This window comes from Artemia franciscana, chromosome 3 (assembly GCF_032884065.1).
Source record: "Artemia franciscana chromosome 3, ASM3288406v1, whole genome shotgun sequence".
NCBI classification, from domain to species: Eukaryota; Metazoa; Arthropoda; class Branchiopoda; order Anostraca; family Artemiidae; genus Artemia; species Artemia franciscana.
In genome coordinates, this window is record NC_088865.1 from 23,412,212 (window position 1) to 23,431,166 (window position 18,955).

The following is an 18,955-nucleotide window of genomic DNA, read 5'->3' on the forward strand; positions in this document are numbered from 1 at the left end:
CATGGGCGAGTAATTTTGTGTCATTTTAAAAACAAAATTCAGAGTCCAAAATAAAGCCCTTAAAATTATGTTTTCTAAAGTTTTAACTCCCATAATATTAACGAATTTTTCTTAAGAATCAGTTTTTTGGCATTTCAGTAACGACATATTATCAAGTTGACATTTTAACATATGAATATTTGATTAATCTGCCTCCTTCTTTTTTTTTCAACATTTTATCTCCATTAATGGTGACCTTCATAGCCATTAGACACGAGGAGCCTCAAATCTTGTAAACCCAGTTACAAATACGACTAAAACTTTTTTCTATTAAAAATTGTATCCCTTCTGTATAGGATATAATTCCAGTAGAAATTAAAAATTTGGCTAGTTTGGCATCCTTCAAGGCTCCAACGAGTTGATTTTTCTTTGCAAAAGAATAGTAAAGATACTAATGGCTAGTTTTTGAGCAGGGATTTTACGTAAGGATATGTGTTTTATGTACATAGAATGTTTCTTAGTTGTGTACGAGTTGCGATGTTGTATGGTTGCCACCTGCTGCCAACAAACTCATCAGGGTTTTCTTAATAGGTGCTGCATAATGTTTTGTATATTTGTGAAAAATAAACCAATCTAAAACTATTTTGCAACCATATTCTAGTTTTTCGGGGCGAAATTCCAGCATGACAGATTGAATATCATCTATAGAAACTTGGTTTGAAATTATACTCATATAATGATTGATATTCTTCTTAAAATAGTCTTTACGTTCTCAACATTTATCATTCCAGTTATATTAAAAGATCAGTCTTATTTATTATTCAGTTAAACATTTTCCTTTTTGATGAGGAATTTTAGCCACTGTGATCTCCATTCCTTTAGTGTTCATAACACTTTCCAACACATTCACATTCCTTCATTTCAGTGTTCCTAACACTTTTCGTCACAGATATCAATTATAAAGGATGTTCGATATAACCTCTGAAAAGACCTTGATACCCAAAAACAAAACCCTAATTATTTCAATCGTTGTTACTTTAATGGTAAATGGGCTTTAATCTGGTGGACGATCAATATGTACGCCAGATGTTCTTTCAGGATTTGATAACGGAATTGAGATGCAATTTCTATTTTGGATTTTTGTCTCCACATTCTTTAGTAGACCAACGCAATATTTTTGAGTGGTGTTTCGCGTACTGCTGTGTTTGTGAACACGCAACTAAAGTTAGAGATGATTAATCTTAATCATGCCCGCTCACTCTATGGCAAATGCATTTAGCAGATTATTTTCGTCACTTATAGACACCTGCCAATCTTGTTTGATGGCTGTCTCAAGAGCCCACAGTAACTATCTCGTACTGATGATGGTGTTAACGAGGAAAACTCATCACGGCTGCAGCAATCTAAAAATAATCCAAGTCTGACTGAGATGTCGATGTCCAAACTGAACGTGCTACTCCTTTTGAATTCAATAAGATTTTTTTTCTTTTTTTCCAACAAATTATGTAATTATGCAGTTATGAGACTCCATAGTGATAGTTCAATCTATCGTAAAAGAATTTAAACCTTTGCTAAAAACCTAAAATGCATAACAAGAAAGTTTGAAGTTATAACAGAGCGGTTCGCTTGCAGTATCTGCCAGTTTTTTTTTCAAGAGACTAGCGATGTGGAGAAGAAAGCCCGACCGAGTAATGCATCTTAGCAACACAGTCAAAAAATGCACAGTTATACTAGTTTTAGAACCTAAAAAAAAAAAAAAAAAAAAAAAAAAAAAAAAAAAAAAATTGAGTGATTTTTTTAAGTAAATGGTAAACTATACTCTTTTTTATAATACTCTATAGCCTCCGAATCTAACAAGAACTCTTGTTTTGAGATTTTTGAAAATATATGAAGGATTTTATTTTAGAAAAACAACTGAAGCACAGTATGGAAGCATTGACAACAGTGAAAATTTTTAGTTTCGTTTATGAACCCCCATTTTACAAAAAAAGCTTCTGCTTCGAAAATGGTAGACACCACGAAATAGATTATTTCCAAGGACTCCGCTCAACTACATGCAAAACAACCTGAGATTCACTCTTCAACATGAAATAATCTATACAGTGTTGCAATCGATAAACAATAGAAGTCAACAAAATAAAGGAACCGGTTTTATCTCAGCAAAGCCAGGGGACATTAAATATTTCCACAGATTTGTTTGGACTTTTTGGTTAAATGATATTTTGTCTCATCTGCTTTCGTCAGTTTTGCTATTGCCAAACTCTGCCAGATTGCTCTGTAATTATTCTTGTCTTCGAGATACTTTCGATCTGAACATAAACTCTGAATGAACAATAAGGCAAGCTCCTAAGCAACAAGGAACAAAAATGTAAACAACTAATAGCATTTTTACTGATTAAATATTAGATTGAATTCAATGGGAGCGAGAACCCTGTTCACTTATAAATGACATTAACTGAAGATTTGACAAATCATTGTGAAAGGAAAAAATATGATAAACTTGTCCCCAATTGGTCAAAGCTCTGTCTGTTTGAAGAGATTTACGATTCAAAAATAGTATTTCCACAACATGCACAATTTTAAATGCATATGCCGATAATGATTTACTAAGATGAACATAAAAAAGAAAATTAGGGACATCTAACTAGCATTCACGTTTAATTGTTTTTCAATGACGTTGATTCTACATTAAATGGTAATTGGACGACAGAGCTTACAATTGGCGGAAAACAACTTACCTTAGAAAAAAATTTTCAAGCCCATGCAGATTCGGTTCAGATTTGACCCCACCCCCCTTAACATGTAAAACTACTTAATTCTGTTTTCTAAGGGCGTAAAAAGGTTTAAAAATTCCCTTTTCAACAGCTGAACCCCCCTAAAACGGCCAGAAATTCCCCTGCCTTTTAATTCAAAGTCCATGAATATGACGATAATTTCTCTTGTAAGGAGACATTATTTCGCCTCGTAAGATTTTGAAATATTGCACTAAAATCCAGTCAACATATGATACTATTTTTACTTAGCTATCAGCCACACTCTCCTTTAAGCCTCGTTAGTACCCTGGACTTATTGTTAAGACAATTAAATATAATACGAAGATCTAAATGAAGTCAATAATTCATTTGACGCCCTGCGAAAATTTTGGTGTATTTTTGAGGTTTTTGATATCCAAGAATTTAACTTCACGCGAACCTGAAATGATATTCTCATTCCAATGATTCGAGCTATTTTACCCTTCCACATTTTTCTAAGAACTTTCCAATTATATAATGTTTCATTTGCAAGAATGCTAAGCAGAGCGAAGTTTGGTTTCAATGGAACACAAATTTCTTAGAAAAACTAGAAATACAAAAAAGAAATATTAAAACGCTCCATTGGTTAAAAACAAGACAAAAAACTAATATTTGGTATATATTATTCAACAAAAGAGTAAAATATTTGACAAACATCAAATGTTCACACATTGTCCGAACTAAAAACATGGGTTAAAGTTTGTCTCATTTTTTTTTCTCAGAAGGCTCAAATGGCACTTCAACTTCTCAGCTTCAACTTTTCAAAAGCAATTTTGTAATTTCACCTTAACTTTGTAAAAAATTTAAATTACTAATGAAACAGAGCTAGCTTATCAACATCTTTGAAACTAATAGGCTGCTCATACGGATTCAACAAAGTGCATGAAAGGTTAATAAGCATTTTCTCCAATTTCCCAGTAAGTGCTTCTACTGGATGCTCAAAAGCTCAGAAGATATTTCAAAAAGATGACATAAAGACAATAGTAGCAGAGATAAGTGGTTAAACAGTCATGCCCAAAAAAATCAAATTCTTTTAGTAAAATTGTTTTTCCAGTTAAAAGCGAAATGACGAGTGAACCAACGAGTTCAAGAAAAATTTCGCGTCGAATTCAATCAATTCCAGGAGTACTTTGAACGCAAGCTACTGAAGATGTCTAACTAGGGCTAAACCATTTTATTTCGCCTATAACTTTAAAGGTAAGATAAAAAAAAGGTAAAAAATATTGCATTTTACTTTACGGTCCGTAACGGCGGTGCTGATCTCCGTTTCATGACTCTTCAGCCAGGAAGTGCGATGGGGGGGGGGGGGTTGGAGACCAGCCATCCTGTGCTTTTGCACACTCTTCCTGTTTCCCTTGCCCTAGATTTCTGTAGATGCCCCTTTAGAGCCGGGTCGACTCAGGCTGAGCTTACAGAGTCAGGCCACTGACCCTGTTTCAAACCAAATAACCAACGACAAATACCCGAACCACTCTCCTCACGGACAAAGGATATCAAGTATTGCGTGCTAGAAGGATACATGGGATAACCCCGAAAGGAGATACTCAACCTAATGAAGCATGCAATGGTTTCACATTTTTGGAGACAAAATAGATTGGTTTTCCTTTGACACACAATTAAACGTAATACGTTTTTGCATTTTTTCAAGAGAAATCGGCAAGCTATTAAAAAAAAAAAAAAAAAAAAAAAAAAAAAAAAAAAAAAAAAAAAAAAAAAAAAAAAAAAAAAAAAAAAAAAAAAAAAAGGATATTAGCCAGTAACTTTCACACATCATGGTTTTTGATACAATTTAGCATTTATTGAGAAACTCCTCTGTCTTTTGCTGTTCTGACAAATATACTCTCCCCCGTCCCCTTAAATAGATTTTTCTGCAAGCATCTGAGCCAAGACATGCACAACAGCATAACACATTCCATGTTAAATACTCACTGAGAGAGTCTTATCGCACTGAGATACTATTAAATACCACATTTATGTATATATGTTAAGCTTTAGGGAAATTCAAAATAACGAATTTCTAAAACTTTTGGGCGAAAATTTTCTCTCCATGGACAGCCCCATTTTCAAAGTGACCACATTCAGGGATACAGTACGATAATACCAAAGTAGTAAAAATGTACAATTTTCTAAACTACAAGCAATTTCAAGTCGAAAATTTTAGTTTTGGAAACTTAACAAACAATTTTTAATTATTATTTCAAGTTTTTCGCATGCTTTTACTCCTCGTTAATTCACTCTAATAAGTCAAGTGTACGTAAACAGATACGGTATATAGTGCATGATAGCATAGTATACGTTAATGAGCAACTGATGACTGCACAGAAAATGCTCTAATGGGATTTCTTGGCAGAAAATTAATAAAAACCTTAACTATGCGTCAGGAGATATCTTTCAATATAATTCTCTACAATAGAGAACCTTCAAAATACAACATTTTGAATATGTCTCTTTTCTTTTTACAAGAGCTTCTGACCCAAATACCCTTCTACAACTGACATTTCGACATGAACAACTGATTTTTGTAACTATATAATCAAACTCTTTTCTAGACTATTTATGACTCAACGTGAGTACTTGCAAAACTTCAACCTTAATATTCAACTGTGTCTCGATTAACTGCTTTAATTCAACATTTCACTACTAGAACCACTTCAACTACATTACTAAACACTATTTTTATCACTTGATTGGTAATTAGAGACAACTGTTCAGGTCTCTTCTATCATGAGGCTTTTTCACTACTTCTAGAATTTAAACTCCAACACTGCCACTATTACTTCACTGACCATAAGGACAAAATTGTCCCAATTACTTGCTCTGTTGAGCCATTAAATCATCACATATGGATGTAAGTTCTTTATTGGCCTTTTCTAGAGTTTCATTTTGCGACTTGAGTACATTCGTTTGAACAGACAATCTCTGTATTGAAGTTTTTGCACGGTTTAGCTCTGCATGACTTTCTTCTATCTCACTTTTGTGCTTTGAAACTAACCTAAAAAGAAGAAACAAAAATAAAGGGTTAGCTATGTTTGTACACAGGAAAGAGATCGTAGGGGGAAGCAAAAATAGGGATCCCATACAACCCCCAATAAATTTAATGCTAAAAATTTGAGAATTTAAGAAAATTTTTACTAAGCAGGAATCTGAAGCACCAAACCACCTGAGGCCAACACAGGTACGTACGCTCCTCGTCCATAGAAAAAATCTGATTCCAATTATAAAACACTTTTCCGAAAAAAACCTTATTTTTCTGACGTATTTAAAAATAACATTTTAACACGGTTTCAAAAACCTTGTTTCCAGCATATTATTTTGAGATCTTGTTAGCAGCGTGCCTCCTTCAACGTTATTATATTGCAGAAATTCTAGCCTCAATGAAATTTTATTAGTTTAAGATCCACCCGAAAAATTTTCCCTGATATTCTTTACAAAATGTTTGCTAATTTGCGCCTATACAAGTCTCACAAGTCCAAGTCCTCACGTTTCAGCCTCATATGACTTCATCAAACAAGCACTGCTAACCAACAAATTTACATCATATAAAATAAGCCCATCTACCTTTTCCTTCTTAGCCCACAGTCTGCTTGTCAAGGGCGCATTCATGACTTTTGTTCAGAGAGGGAGGAGGTACAAAAAGAACCCATTAAAATTAGTTTATATTCATTTTTTTGAGTCTTTACGAGTCGTACAAAATTGGGGGGGGGGGGGTTCAAACTCGATACCCCCACCCGATGGATACGGCCTTACTACTTGTTTTAATGTGTGGCTATTCTGTTTCTTTTAAGTTCTGAATGTACATATCTCATTATTTAATTTATGTTTCTTTCCTTTTAAAATTAAGGTCTACCACATTTACTACCAGGTTCACATAGCCTGAACATTTAATGAGCTTTAACTACGGCACGGTTTTGACCCCCTCGTCCCAGAGAGAGGGGGATTAAGATAATAATCTAAGCTAGAAAATAGTTAAAAGTAACCTTACTTTTCAATCTTCTCTCCAAATGCCTCTTTAAGTAATTTGGTCTTTTGTTTTTGAAGTTCCAACTGTTCGTTAAATTCAGCCAAAGCTGTTTTCAGTACCTAAAATATATAAAATTTATCAATGTCAATGTTAGGGTACTACTTGACAAATTCCAGGAAAGAGAATCCAAAATCAGCCCCTAGTCCTATTTTATTTTCCAAGTAATACTTACAACATTGAAACTTGGTGTGAATGACAGACTATGCCGTTCCGGACCAAATCTTAACTTTTTGGTAAGACAAAAAATATCAAAAATAGTTATTATTGTAAAATTAATACATTAATTAATGTATAAACTGTAGTAATACGTTAATTAATTAATAATAACTAATTGATATTTTGCCTAATAAGACCAAGAAGACCCCTCCTCAATACATGTAGGTATCTTTTCATATAGTTCCCTTTAATTGCAAGGTCGACGACAATGTCAATCACTTCATGGCCATCAAAGTAGTTTGAAGGAGCAGTCAGGAGGAGATTAAACAAGGAACAGCAGTGACAGCAAATCAAATAAGAAAGTTAGTAAAAAAAAATAGTATCACAAACGTTCTCCCAACAAAAATACAATTATAAAGAAGAAAATGTGTATACACAGTCAACAATCTAAAGAAGGGAGGGGTAGACCCTAGCGGGTCAGGGTCTTTGCACAAATCTTGGGAGAGGATATTCCTATTAAAGTCTTTTTGTGTCCAGTCCTTTAAAGCATCATTATATATATATATATATATATATATATATATATATATATATATATATATATATATATATATAAATATACTAGCTGTTGGGGTGGCGCTTCGCGCCACCCCAACACCTAGTTGGTGGGGGCGCTTCGCGCCCCCCCCAAGCCCCCCCGCGCGCGTAAGTCGTTACGCGCCATTGTAGTTGTGTCCCTATGTCCCACCTGTGAATATAGATATATATATATATATATATATATATATATATATATATATATATATATATATATATATATATATATATATATATATATATATATATATATATATATATATATATATATATATATATATATATATATATATATGGTTTTAACTACGTAAAACTTGCGAATATACAACATTCTTTGCTGTCCCATTGTCTTTGCATATAAATAGATTGTCAGGTTTACCGACTCTTGAACATGCAACATATAATGGTCCATGGGAAAACAATCTGTATTCAGATCTATACCTCATGATTCTAATGATTGCCCTTGAGCTTTGTTGATGGTGATTGCTAATCGACCATTCCCTGTCCCGGTGTCCCGGTCGTCATTTACATCCCCCTGTTTCCCCCGGTGTCCCTGTTGTAGTTGTGTCCCTGTGTCCCGGTCGTCATTTATATTCCCTGTGTCCCGGTCGTCATTTGTATCCCGGTGTCCCGGTCTGTATATACATTCGTTTTTTAGTTTTGTTTTTCTCCTTTATTTTTTTCCTTTTTTTTTCTTTTTTAGCTTATTTAGATTTTTAGATTTTTTAGTTTTTTTATTAGTTTTTAGTTTTTTTTTCTTTTTAGTTTTTTTGTCCCGGTCGTCATTTATATCCCCCTGTTTCTCCCGGTGTCCCCGTTGTAGTTGTGTCCCTGTGTCCCGGTCGTCATTTATATTCCCTGTGTCCCGGTCGTCATTTGTATCCCGGTGTACCGGTCTGTATATACATTCGTTTTTTAGTTTTGTTTTTCTCCTTTATTTTTTTCCTTTTTTTTTCTTTTTTAGTTTATTTAGATTTTTAGATTTTTTAGTTTTTTTATTAGTTTTTAGTTTTTTTTTCTTTTTAGTTTTTTTGTAGTTTTTACCTTCTTTTTAGTTTTGTTAATTTTTTTTTTTACTTATGTCCTGGTCGTCATTTATACTCCCTGTTTCCCGGTGCTTTGTTGATTGCTAATCGAACATTCCTTTTGTCCTGGTCGCTTTCTCTTTGAGTGTCGTCATTTATTTTTTTCTTTTTCAGTTCTTTTAGTTTTTACCTTTTTTAGTTTTTTTTAGTTTTTTAGATGAAAATTTTTTTTAGTTTTTTCCTTTTTTTCTTTTTAGTTTTTTATTGGTTTTTACCTTTATGTTAGCTTATTTTTCAGTTTTTTCCTTTTTTTTTAGTTTTTTTTTATTTTTTATTTTTTTTAGTTTTTTACCTTTTTTTAGTTTTTTTAGTTTTTTTAGTTTTTTTAGTTTTTTAGCTTTTTCACTTTTTTTATTAGTTTTTAGTTTTTTTGTAGTTTTTGCCTTTTTTTAGTTTTTTCAGTTTTTTTTTTTTAGTTTTTTATTGGTTTTTACCTTTATTTTAGCTTATTTTTCAGTTTTTTCCTTTTTTTTAGTTTTTTTTAGTTTTTAGTTTTTTTAGTTTTTTACCTTTTTTTAGTTTTTTTAGTTTTTTTAGTTTTTTAGCTTTTTTATTTTTTTTATTAGTTTTTAGTTTTTTTTGTAGTTTTTGCCTTTTTTTTAGTTTTTTTAGTTTTTTAGCTTTTTTATTAGTTTTTAGTTTTTTTTGTAGTTTTTGCCTTTTTTTAGTTTTTTTAGTTTTTTAGCTTTTTTATTTTTTTTATTAGTTTTTAGTTTTTTTTGTAGTTTTTGCCTTTTTTTAGTTTTTTCAGTTTTGACGTCACCTGATCCAGTTTTTTCAGGTGACGTCACCTGATCCACGATCCACAGATCCACAGACAACTTATTTATATATATATAGATAGTTTTTTTTTTTTACTTATGTCCTGGTCGTCATTTATACTCCCTGTGTCCCGGTGCTTTGTTGATTGCTAATCGAACATTCCTTTTGTCCTGGTCGCTTTCTCTTTGAGTTTCGTCATTTATTTTTTTCTTTTTTAGTTCTTTTAGTTTTTACCTTTTTTAGTTTTTTTTAGTTTTTTAGATGAAAATTTTTTTTAGTTTTTTCCTTTTTTTCTTTTTAGTTTTTTATTGGTTTTTACCTTTATTTTAGCTTATTTTTCAGTTTTTTCCTTTTTTTTAGTTTTTTTTAATTTTTTATTTTTTTTAGTTTTTTACCTTTTTTTTAGTTTTTTTAGTTTTTTTAGTTTTTTAGCTTTTTTACTTTTTTTATTAGTTTTTAGTTTTTTTTTGTAGTTTTTGCCTTTTTTTAGTTTTTTCAGTTTTTTTTTTAGTTTTTTATTGGTTTTTACCTTTATTTTAGCTTATTTTTCAGTTTTTTCCTTTTTTTTTAGTTTTTTTTAGTTTTTAGTTTTTTTAGTTTTTTACCTTTTTTTAGTTTTTTCAGTTTTTTTAGTTTTTTAGCTTTTTTATTTTTTTTATTAGTTTTTAGTTTTTTTTGTAGTTTTTGCCTTTTTTTAGTTTTTTTAGTTTCTTAGCTTTTTTATTAGTTTTTAGTTTTTTTTGTAGTTTTTGCCTTTTTTTAGTTTTTTTAGTTTCTTAGCTTTTTTATTAGTTTTTAGTTTTTTTTGTAGTTTTTGCCTTTTTTTAGTTTTTTTTAGTTTTTTAGCTTTTTTATTTTTTTTATTAGTTTTTAGTTTTTTTTGTAGTTTTTGCCTTTTTTTAGTTTTTTTCAGTTTTGACGTCACCTGATCCAGTTTTTTCAGGTGACGTCACCTGATCCATCCATCCACAGACAGACAGACAACTTATTTTTATATAGATAGATAGATATATATATATATATATATATATATATATATATATATATATATATATATATATATATATATATATATATATATATATATATATATATATATATATATATATATATATATATATATATATATATATCTATATATATATATATAAATAAGTTGCCTGTGTGTGTGTGTGTGTCTGTCGAGTGACGTCATGTTTGTGTGTCGACTGACGTCATGTTTGTCGAATGACGTTATTTTAAGGATTGAGCTGTATGCGTCATGAAGTTGTTTGTCGACTGACGTCATGTTTGTCAACTGATGAAATTACATACCGGGACACCGAGACACAAATGACGACCGGGACACAGGGAATATAAATGACGACCGGGAACCTCAAAGAGAAATTACAGACTGGGAAACCCGGACACAAATCACGACCGGGACACAGGGAATATAAATGACGACCGGGACACATGGACACAACTACAACGGGGACGCCTGGGCACAGGCGGGATATATAAATGACGACCGGGACACAGGGATTGTTCGAATAGAAATTACAGACCGGGACACCGGGACACAAATGACGACCGGGACACCGGGACGCAGGGAATATAAATGACGACCGGGACACTCACAGAGAAATTACAAACTGGGACAACGGGACACAAATGACGACCGGGACACAGGGAATATAAATGACGACCGGGACACAGGGACACATCATTAGAATAATGAGGTATAGATCTGAATACGGATTGTTTTTTCCCATGGACAATTATATGTTGCATGTTCAAGAGTCAGTAAACCTGACAATCTATTTATATGCATAGACAATGGGACAGCGAAGAATGTTGTATATTCGCATGTTTTACGTAGTTAAAAACATATATATATATATATATAAATATCTATCTCTATTCACAGGTGGGACACAGGGACACAACTACAATTGCGCGTAACGACTTACGCGCGCGGGGGGGGCTTGGGGGGGGGGCGCGAAGCGCCCCACCAACAAGGTGTTGGGGTGGCGCTTGACACAAATCACGACCGGGACACAGGGAACATAAAGGACGACCGGGACACAGGGACACAACTACAACGGGGACGCCGGGGGCACAGGCGGGATATATAAACGACGACCGGGACACAGGGATCGTTCGAATAGAAATTACAGACCGGGACACAGGGAATATAAATGACGACCGGGACACTCAAAGAGAAATTACAAACTGGGACACCGGTACACAAATGACGACCGGGACACAGGGAATATAAATGACGACCGGGACACAGGGACACATCATTAGAATAATGAGGTATAGATCTGAATACGGATTGTTTTTCCCATGGACAATTATATGTTGCATGTTCAAGAGTCAGTAAACCTGACAATCTATTTATATGCATAGACAATGGGACAGCGAAGAATGTTGTATATTCGCATGTTTTACTTAGTTAAAAATATATATATATATATATATATATATATATATATATATATATATATATATATATATATATATATATATATATATATATATATATATATATTTATATATATATATATATATATATATATATATATATATATATATATATATATATATATATATATATATATATATATATCTATTCACAGGTGGGACACAGGGACACAACTACAATGGCGCGTAACTAATATGGCGCGTAATGACTTACGCGCGCGGGGGGTTTGGGGGGCACGAAGCGCCCCACCAACTAGGTGTTGGGGTGGCGCGAAGCGCCACCCCAACAGCTAGTATATATATATATATATATATATATATATATATATATATATATATATATATATATATATATATATATACATAATATATATATATATATATATATATATATATATATATATATATATATATATATATATATATATATATATATATATATATATATATATATATATATATATATATATATATATATATATATATATATATATATATATATATATATATATATATATATATACATATATATACTCTATTTTTCCGATTTTCCATTGGCTGTTTTCAGCTCTACTTTTTTTTCCCGCCCAGTGTCATCAGTCACTGCTAAGTATTCATATACACAAGGTCGCATGCATTCCTTTTCCACAAACCCTGTTTGACTGTTGTTTTTTTTTTTTTTTTTTAAATTAGACATTACTAATTGTGAAATGCCTCATAATATTAACGACGTTACATTTGGCAAATTCTACGGCTATCCATTATGGCCTGTTCGAATAGTTGGTATAACTGTGCCGAAGAAGGAAAAATCTTACCAAGTATTTTGCTACGGATCACATGAAAAAGCATCATTATGTGAGGTATTCATTCTGCCTTTTGGAAAAAATTTCACCAATGCTTCAAAGAATAAAACAAAAGGAGTTCAAAGTACATTCACTGAACTTGCCACATTTCTAGATGTGTATAAAGAAATAATAGGAATTGCCTCTTACGGAGACAGTGTCTCTTCACTCTCGTCTACTCTTGTTAACGCACAGAATGAAATTGCCAAATTGAAAGAAAATCTTCGTCAGGATATTCACAAGCAGGTGATTGATAAATGTTCAGGGGACAAAAATGTGATCAATGAACAAGTAATTAACACTAAAGTCACTGAGATCTATGATGCAACCAATCTAGAGTACAGTTCCAAGTTTGCTAGCGATGAAAAAAATGCTTAAAGGGTTTCATGCTCAAATTATATCGTTAAAAAACCGTATTGAGATTCTAGAATACCGCAACGACGGTTAAGAACAGAAAAGAAGGCCGAATGCTCTTCTAATCCACGGACTGTCTCAGACAAGTGGAGAAACACTGACTAATAGTGTTTTAGTTACATTTGGTACTAAGTCGGGGATCAGTATGATTACTACGGATATTAAGTCAACCGAGCGCTTACGTACTCGAGCAACTCTAGCAGATAATTTTCTCCCGTCTGTTCTTGTCACCTTTCAGTCCACTGATTGTGCAAAGCGCGGGTTTGCGAATAAGAAGAAACTGGCCCCATGAAAAGTATTTATATCTGAGTACTTAACACGAAAGCACAAACAACTGTTAAATGTGGCACGCCATGAATTTGGTGTTAAGAATGTGTGGACTCATGGTGGCCGCATTTTAGCTAAACTAGAAAATAGATCAGCTATCTTGAAAATCAGGTCTCTTAATGACCTAATCACTGATGAATAATCCATTGTTGTGATATGTTGAATCAATATTTAGTTGTTTTTTTTTGTTATTTGCAATTCTTTGTTTTCGTATCTATAATTCTTTGTATTTGTTTCAGTTTTTTCTATAAGTTTCTTGTTGGTTCTTTGGTTAGACATTTAAAAGTTACAACCTTTCGGTGGGTTAATGTTTTTTTTTATGGATACTACGATCGATAGACTTGCAGATATGAACAGTAGTAGGCTGTCTGTTAACCGTTTATTATCTACCTCCATTTCTAATGATAATTTAAGTGAAGGAAATAATTCGCAAGCTATGAAAGCACGTCATTATGTGAATAAACAGTAGCTGAAAAGTTAAAGTTAAAGATGATATTGTTTTTTTCATTTTGGAATTTTCAAGGTCTTAGGACAGCATATCCTACCCTGTGTAACATTTTGAGTGATTTACAAGAATCCCCATTCCCCGTTAGTAATAGGACTTAGTGAGACGTTTGTCTCAAATAGGAATATGTTAATGAAAGAAAAGAAGGGCATTTTATCGAGCAAGGAGGTTTGGCATTGTTGATAAAAGAAGGAGTTTCATATTGGGTGAGGGAAGATCTTTCGCTGTGGCTTCAGGAAAGGCTAGAGACTTATTTTTATTGAAATTGATGGTAATTGTGATAAAAATATAGTTGTTGGTTTAGTATATAAAACACCATCATATAATGATGATATTTTTATTAGGGAGATGGAGACTTAGTGAATCTGAATATAAAGTGCTAATGGGATATTTTAATATTGACCTCCTTAAAAGTTCAAATCGTCTAGATTTTCTCAATTTAATGATTTCTTCTTTTCTATATCCACTGATAACTATCCCTACACGAGTTACTGGGAAATCTGCAGCGCTAGTTGACAATATATACGTCGAAGAAAATCTACTTAAATGTTCGTATGCTGATGAACTACGGATGGTTAGGACCACTTTTTTCTCATTAGTAAATTAAAGAATTCCTGTGAAATGATAACTAAGAATGATCATTTCCGTAATTTAAGAGAAGATAAGAAAAAAAAACTGAGATAGAAATGGCTGATGTAGATTTTTCTCCAGTATTTGAAGAAGATGATACACCAGCTGCGTATGATATTTTTGTTGGAACCCTTACAAATGTATGAAATAAGAAGTATCCTCTTAGAAGACCAAGAAAGGCTAAGGCAAAAGTCCCTAGAAAATCATGGATTACCAAGTCTATTCTAAATTCTATAAACTGGAAAATCAACTTTATAAAGCATATTTAGCTGATGTGCTATTAATTTTCAGTAATTTAAAACCTAGAGGAATATCTTGAATGGATTGAAACGATAAGCTAAAAAAACGTATTTACAAAATAAATTTATGAAGCATAGTTGTGACATGAAAAAAACCTGGAAAACAGTAAACTCGCTCCTGGGTCAAAAGGGTAAAATAGAGGTTATCACTAAACTACAAAATGAAAGGGGAAATTTGACAACTCCGAACGGTAAAGCAAGCTATTTATGTAAATATTTTTGCAGTGAGGAGGCAAAATCACGTGAAGATGCTCGGAAAAAAAAATATTGGTTCCCAAAATAGTTCAACCTGAAGTTCTAGTAAACACTCATATGACTTTTAATCCTTGTGATGTAAATGAAGTGGTAAAAATTATCAATGGAGTGCATCCAAATTCAAGTGGTGTAGATGGGATTTCCCAGAAGATTGCAAAATCGGTTCAGTCAGTTATAACACCTATTCTATAATGGAAAAGGGGATTTTACTGAAAGCTTTGAAGGTCGTACTTTGAAGGTACACAAAGGGGGTAAGAGAGATGACCCTTCAAATAAAAGACCTATTTCTATTCTCCCTTCTTTGTTCTAGAATATATAGAAAGGTAATTGGATATAGGCTAAATGATTAGGTTGAAAAAAAAAATTCTTGTAAACACTCAATTTGGTTTCAGGAAAAGAATATCAACTGAAATGGCTACAATCAAACTTGTAGATTGGGTAAGTGAGGTGTGCGAATTGGGTTTGATTCCAGATGCCTTATTTCTAGATTTAAAGAATGCCTTTGACACAATTGACCATAAAAAATTATTACTTGAGGTGCATGACTGGAAATAAAATCTTATGTTTTAAATCTTACTTGAGTGGACAGAAGCAAATCGTGGTGAACGGGCCTTCAATGTCTGTAGCTAATGAGATAACATGCGGAGTACCCCAAGGGTCTATACTGGGTCCTTTTTTATTTCGAATTTTTATCGACTAAATCAAATATTATTTGTCAGAGGTTGGTATAATCCTTCTTGCAGATGATACTATTTTACTTGTTGCTACGCCGTCGGTTAATCTACTTTTTGATAAATTGAGAAAGGCATTGGTCGAGTTAATTGAGTGGGTGGATTTTAATCTTTTGACATTAAATTATACCAAAACTAATTACATTTAATTTTCTCAGACATCTAGCATTGAAACTAATTCAGAATTAATTGTAAATGGTAAGCAAATAAAAAGAGTAAAGGTAACAAAGTATTTGGGTTTTATGATTGATGAAAATCTATCATGGAAAGCCCACTCTGATATTCCAGCTTCAAAATTGTCAAGATCTCTGGGTCTGCTTTGCCGAGTCAAAAACTCAGTTTCAAAGAAAATTATTAGAATACTTTATTCTGCTATTTTACCCGTATTTTTCCTATGGTTGCTCTACATGGGCAAGTAATTTTGCGTCATGTTACAAAAAATTCAGGAAATTCAAAATAAAGCTGTTAAACTATTGTCACCTAAAATATTCATTACTCAAAATATTAACGAATGTTACTATTTCAACAGGTTGACTCTAGTTCGGCATTGTGGAGTGACATGCATGAGAGGAAAATTTTCAAGTATAGTTGAGAATTTTCAAGTAAACTACTGTCAACCAGCGTGTGTTCCCCGGGGAGACCCTCCAACAAGGTTGACTCTAGTTTGGAAGGAGTAGCATAAGTGGGAGACAGTAACAACGGTAATCAAAGGGCTAAAATTAACTTTGACTTGATGCCCATATAATTTGAAATATCAACTTCTTGATATTTCAAAAACTAGAGATCATCAAACGCGACTACAGCTACTCTGATGGCTACTAGAATGAATACTCACTCGACTACTTTCCCGCGACTAAGCCTACTGTGACTACTACTTACTAAATACTTCGTGCGAAAATATCCTGGTAGTTTTATCAGCTTGATAATTACTTGAAGGAATACTATGCACTACAATTCAAACAATCTGTCTTAAGGCTTTCTTTCATTTTGATTCAAGTACTGTATTTGCTTTGACTCATTTCCCCGTTGAGCATTTTAATTAATTGATAGTAAAGGTAAAAAATTCAAATTTATCTTGGGAAATTCTCACTGCAGTTTACTTAAGCGTATGTTACTGGGGAACTGATTGACAATTTTGATTCACCGTAGAAACTGAATATCTTTATACGTATCCTTAGATCTGGACTGCGTCTCACGCCACGAGGATCATTGATATGCACAAATATCTATAAATAAAATCTGCATGGCGTTACATAATTAATATTATATAATAAAGAGTTCTATCCTATTTATTAGCATTTCAAGACCCTCAATCAGAGTTCAGACAGAGGATACTCAACCATATCAACACAGAATAATTGGCAAATCTTCATAAAGTGTTGCCATCATCCCAATATTTAAGAAGACTAAAATTCTACGGCCCGCAATAGCGGTGTTCGAATAATCTTTATCGTATAATGACAATAGGAAGTAAAGAGCCATGCCTTGCTCAAGGTGTGGTACAAAGATAAAATAATTTTAACTTTTACATTGTATTATTATTTTCATTCATATATATGAATGTCTTCTTTTTGTGCATGGATAAAAGAGCTACATATATTAACTACTATGCAAGAAGTAGGTTATCGGGGATGAACTTTGACAAACTTCAAAGGAGCCTTCATCACAAGTATTAAGCTTTCAAAAAGTGGTGGTTTATGGTCACATAAATTTGATTTGGGTGGTAGTTTATTTATAGCCTAAATACTTCCGCTGCAGGAGGTCAAGATAGATATAAACTTTGTGGAAACGTTGACCACATGGAATGTACCCCCAATTTTTCCAGTTAAAGTGGTTTGGAGACTGTTTAAATTATAATATCCGATTCTTACCTCTTCGTTTGACTGGAAGACTTCGGCAGCCTCCCTGGCTCGTTCATACTTTTCAATAGTATCTTTTAATGCTCTTTCTGCTTTTCTTAAGTCATCGGCAGTAAGTTTATATTGTTCCTTGAGGTGGTTTTTCTCTCTTTCATGATCCATTTCACGAGTTTCTGCTTTAGATGTTACCTCTTTGATAATTGCCTCATATTCACAAATAATGGCTCTGAAAGGGTGTTGTTTAACAAGTTAGAACAATTAATACTGGTCTAAAAGCCCTGAAACCGTTTCCTTCTTTTTTCTTTGTTATAAAAAAAGGCAGCGAGTAGGAGTCAGAAAGTTTTTTTTTTGCACATCAAGTAAGAAGGAATTCTTATGAAGTTTTTCATATTTGAAAAGAAAGAAGGCTGAAACCCGAAGCCTTAAGTAGGTAGGAAGAGCTGGTACACGTAACAGTTCCCCGTTTTAGCCTAAATTCAACGAAAGGAGGACATTCGGAGATTTTCCTTACATACAAAAGTTTGGGACTTCGAAAAAACATGCTTTTAGACCGAAAAACTCAATGATTTTAGGTATTTTACCGTTTCTCTGGAAAAAATTATGGCGGAAATGTGAATGATCATAGTAGGAGTTCCATCTTCACTATATTTGCGAGTGTGAGATTTTAAAGTATGTCAAAAGACAGGTGATTTATTTATGTGCACTAATAAAAAAAAAAAAACGAAATTTGAATTCGAAAACGAAAAAAAAAAAAAAAAATAAACGAAAAAAAAGGCTTACCTACGGTTAGGTTCATTTTATCCTCTCATGCCTTTGTTTTGGCGGATCCTATTTTTAATTTTGTCACAGAAAAAGACTGTTGTGACTGCCTTTTTTTAGTTAATTTCTGTTACTTATCTTCTTTCGTCATACAATGGATTAGAAACAAATTAATACGATAAGCAATAATCTAAACCAGGGCTTCTTAAACTTTTGTAATTCCTGACCCCATTTATGATTGCGAGTTCCTTAGCGACCCCAACAAATATAAAAGAAAAATAAATTAATATTTTTTGATGATATATTTATTAGGTAACAATATACATATGCATATGAAAATATATAAATTTAGAATTCGTTTTGAAACATATAAAAATCTAAAATTGAAATTTGCACAAAATGTTATAGAAATGCTTTTATTATACTTTCAAAAACAAAAGTGAATTCTGACCGTCTTAATCAAACAGTTCGTG

The 18,955-nt window shown here is 32.6% G+C and overlaps 1 protein-coding gene across 4 annotated transcripts in view; it reads right to left on the reverse strand.

The window, feature by feature from the left end:
- Nucleotides 1–5,377: 5,377 nt before the first annotated feature.
- Nucleotides 5,378–18,955, reverse strand: part of LOC136025045 (transforming acidic coiled-coil-containing protein 2-like) — a 189,620-nt gene continuing 176,042 nt past the window's right edge. For all 4 annotated transcript variants that reach the window (XM_065700719.1, XM_065700714.1, XM_065700718.1 and 1 more), the window contains 3 exons: nucleotides 17,736–17,949; nucleotides 6,754–6,851; nucleotides 5,378–5,763 (listed from right to left, as the gene is read on the reverse strand). In XM_065700719.1, the coding sequence (XP_065556791.1) occupies nucleotides 5,580–5,763; nucleotides 6,754–6,851; nucleotides 17,736–17,949 (496 nt within the window). In that variant the 3' untranslated portion in view covers nucleotides 5,378–5,579. The remainder of the gene's footprint in view (nucleotides 5,764–6,753; nucleotides 6,852–17,735; nucleotides 17,950–18,955) is intronic.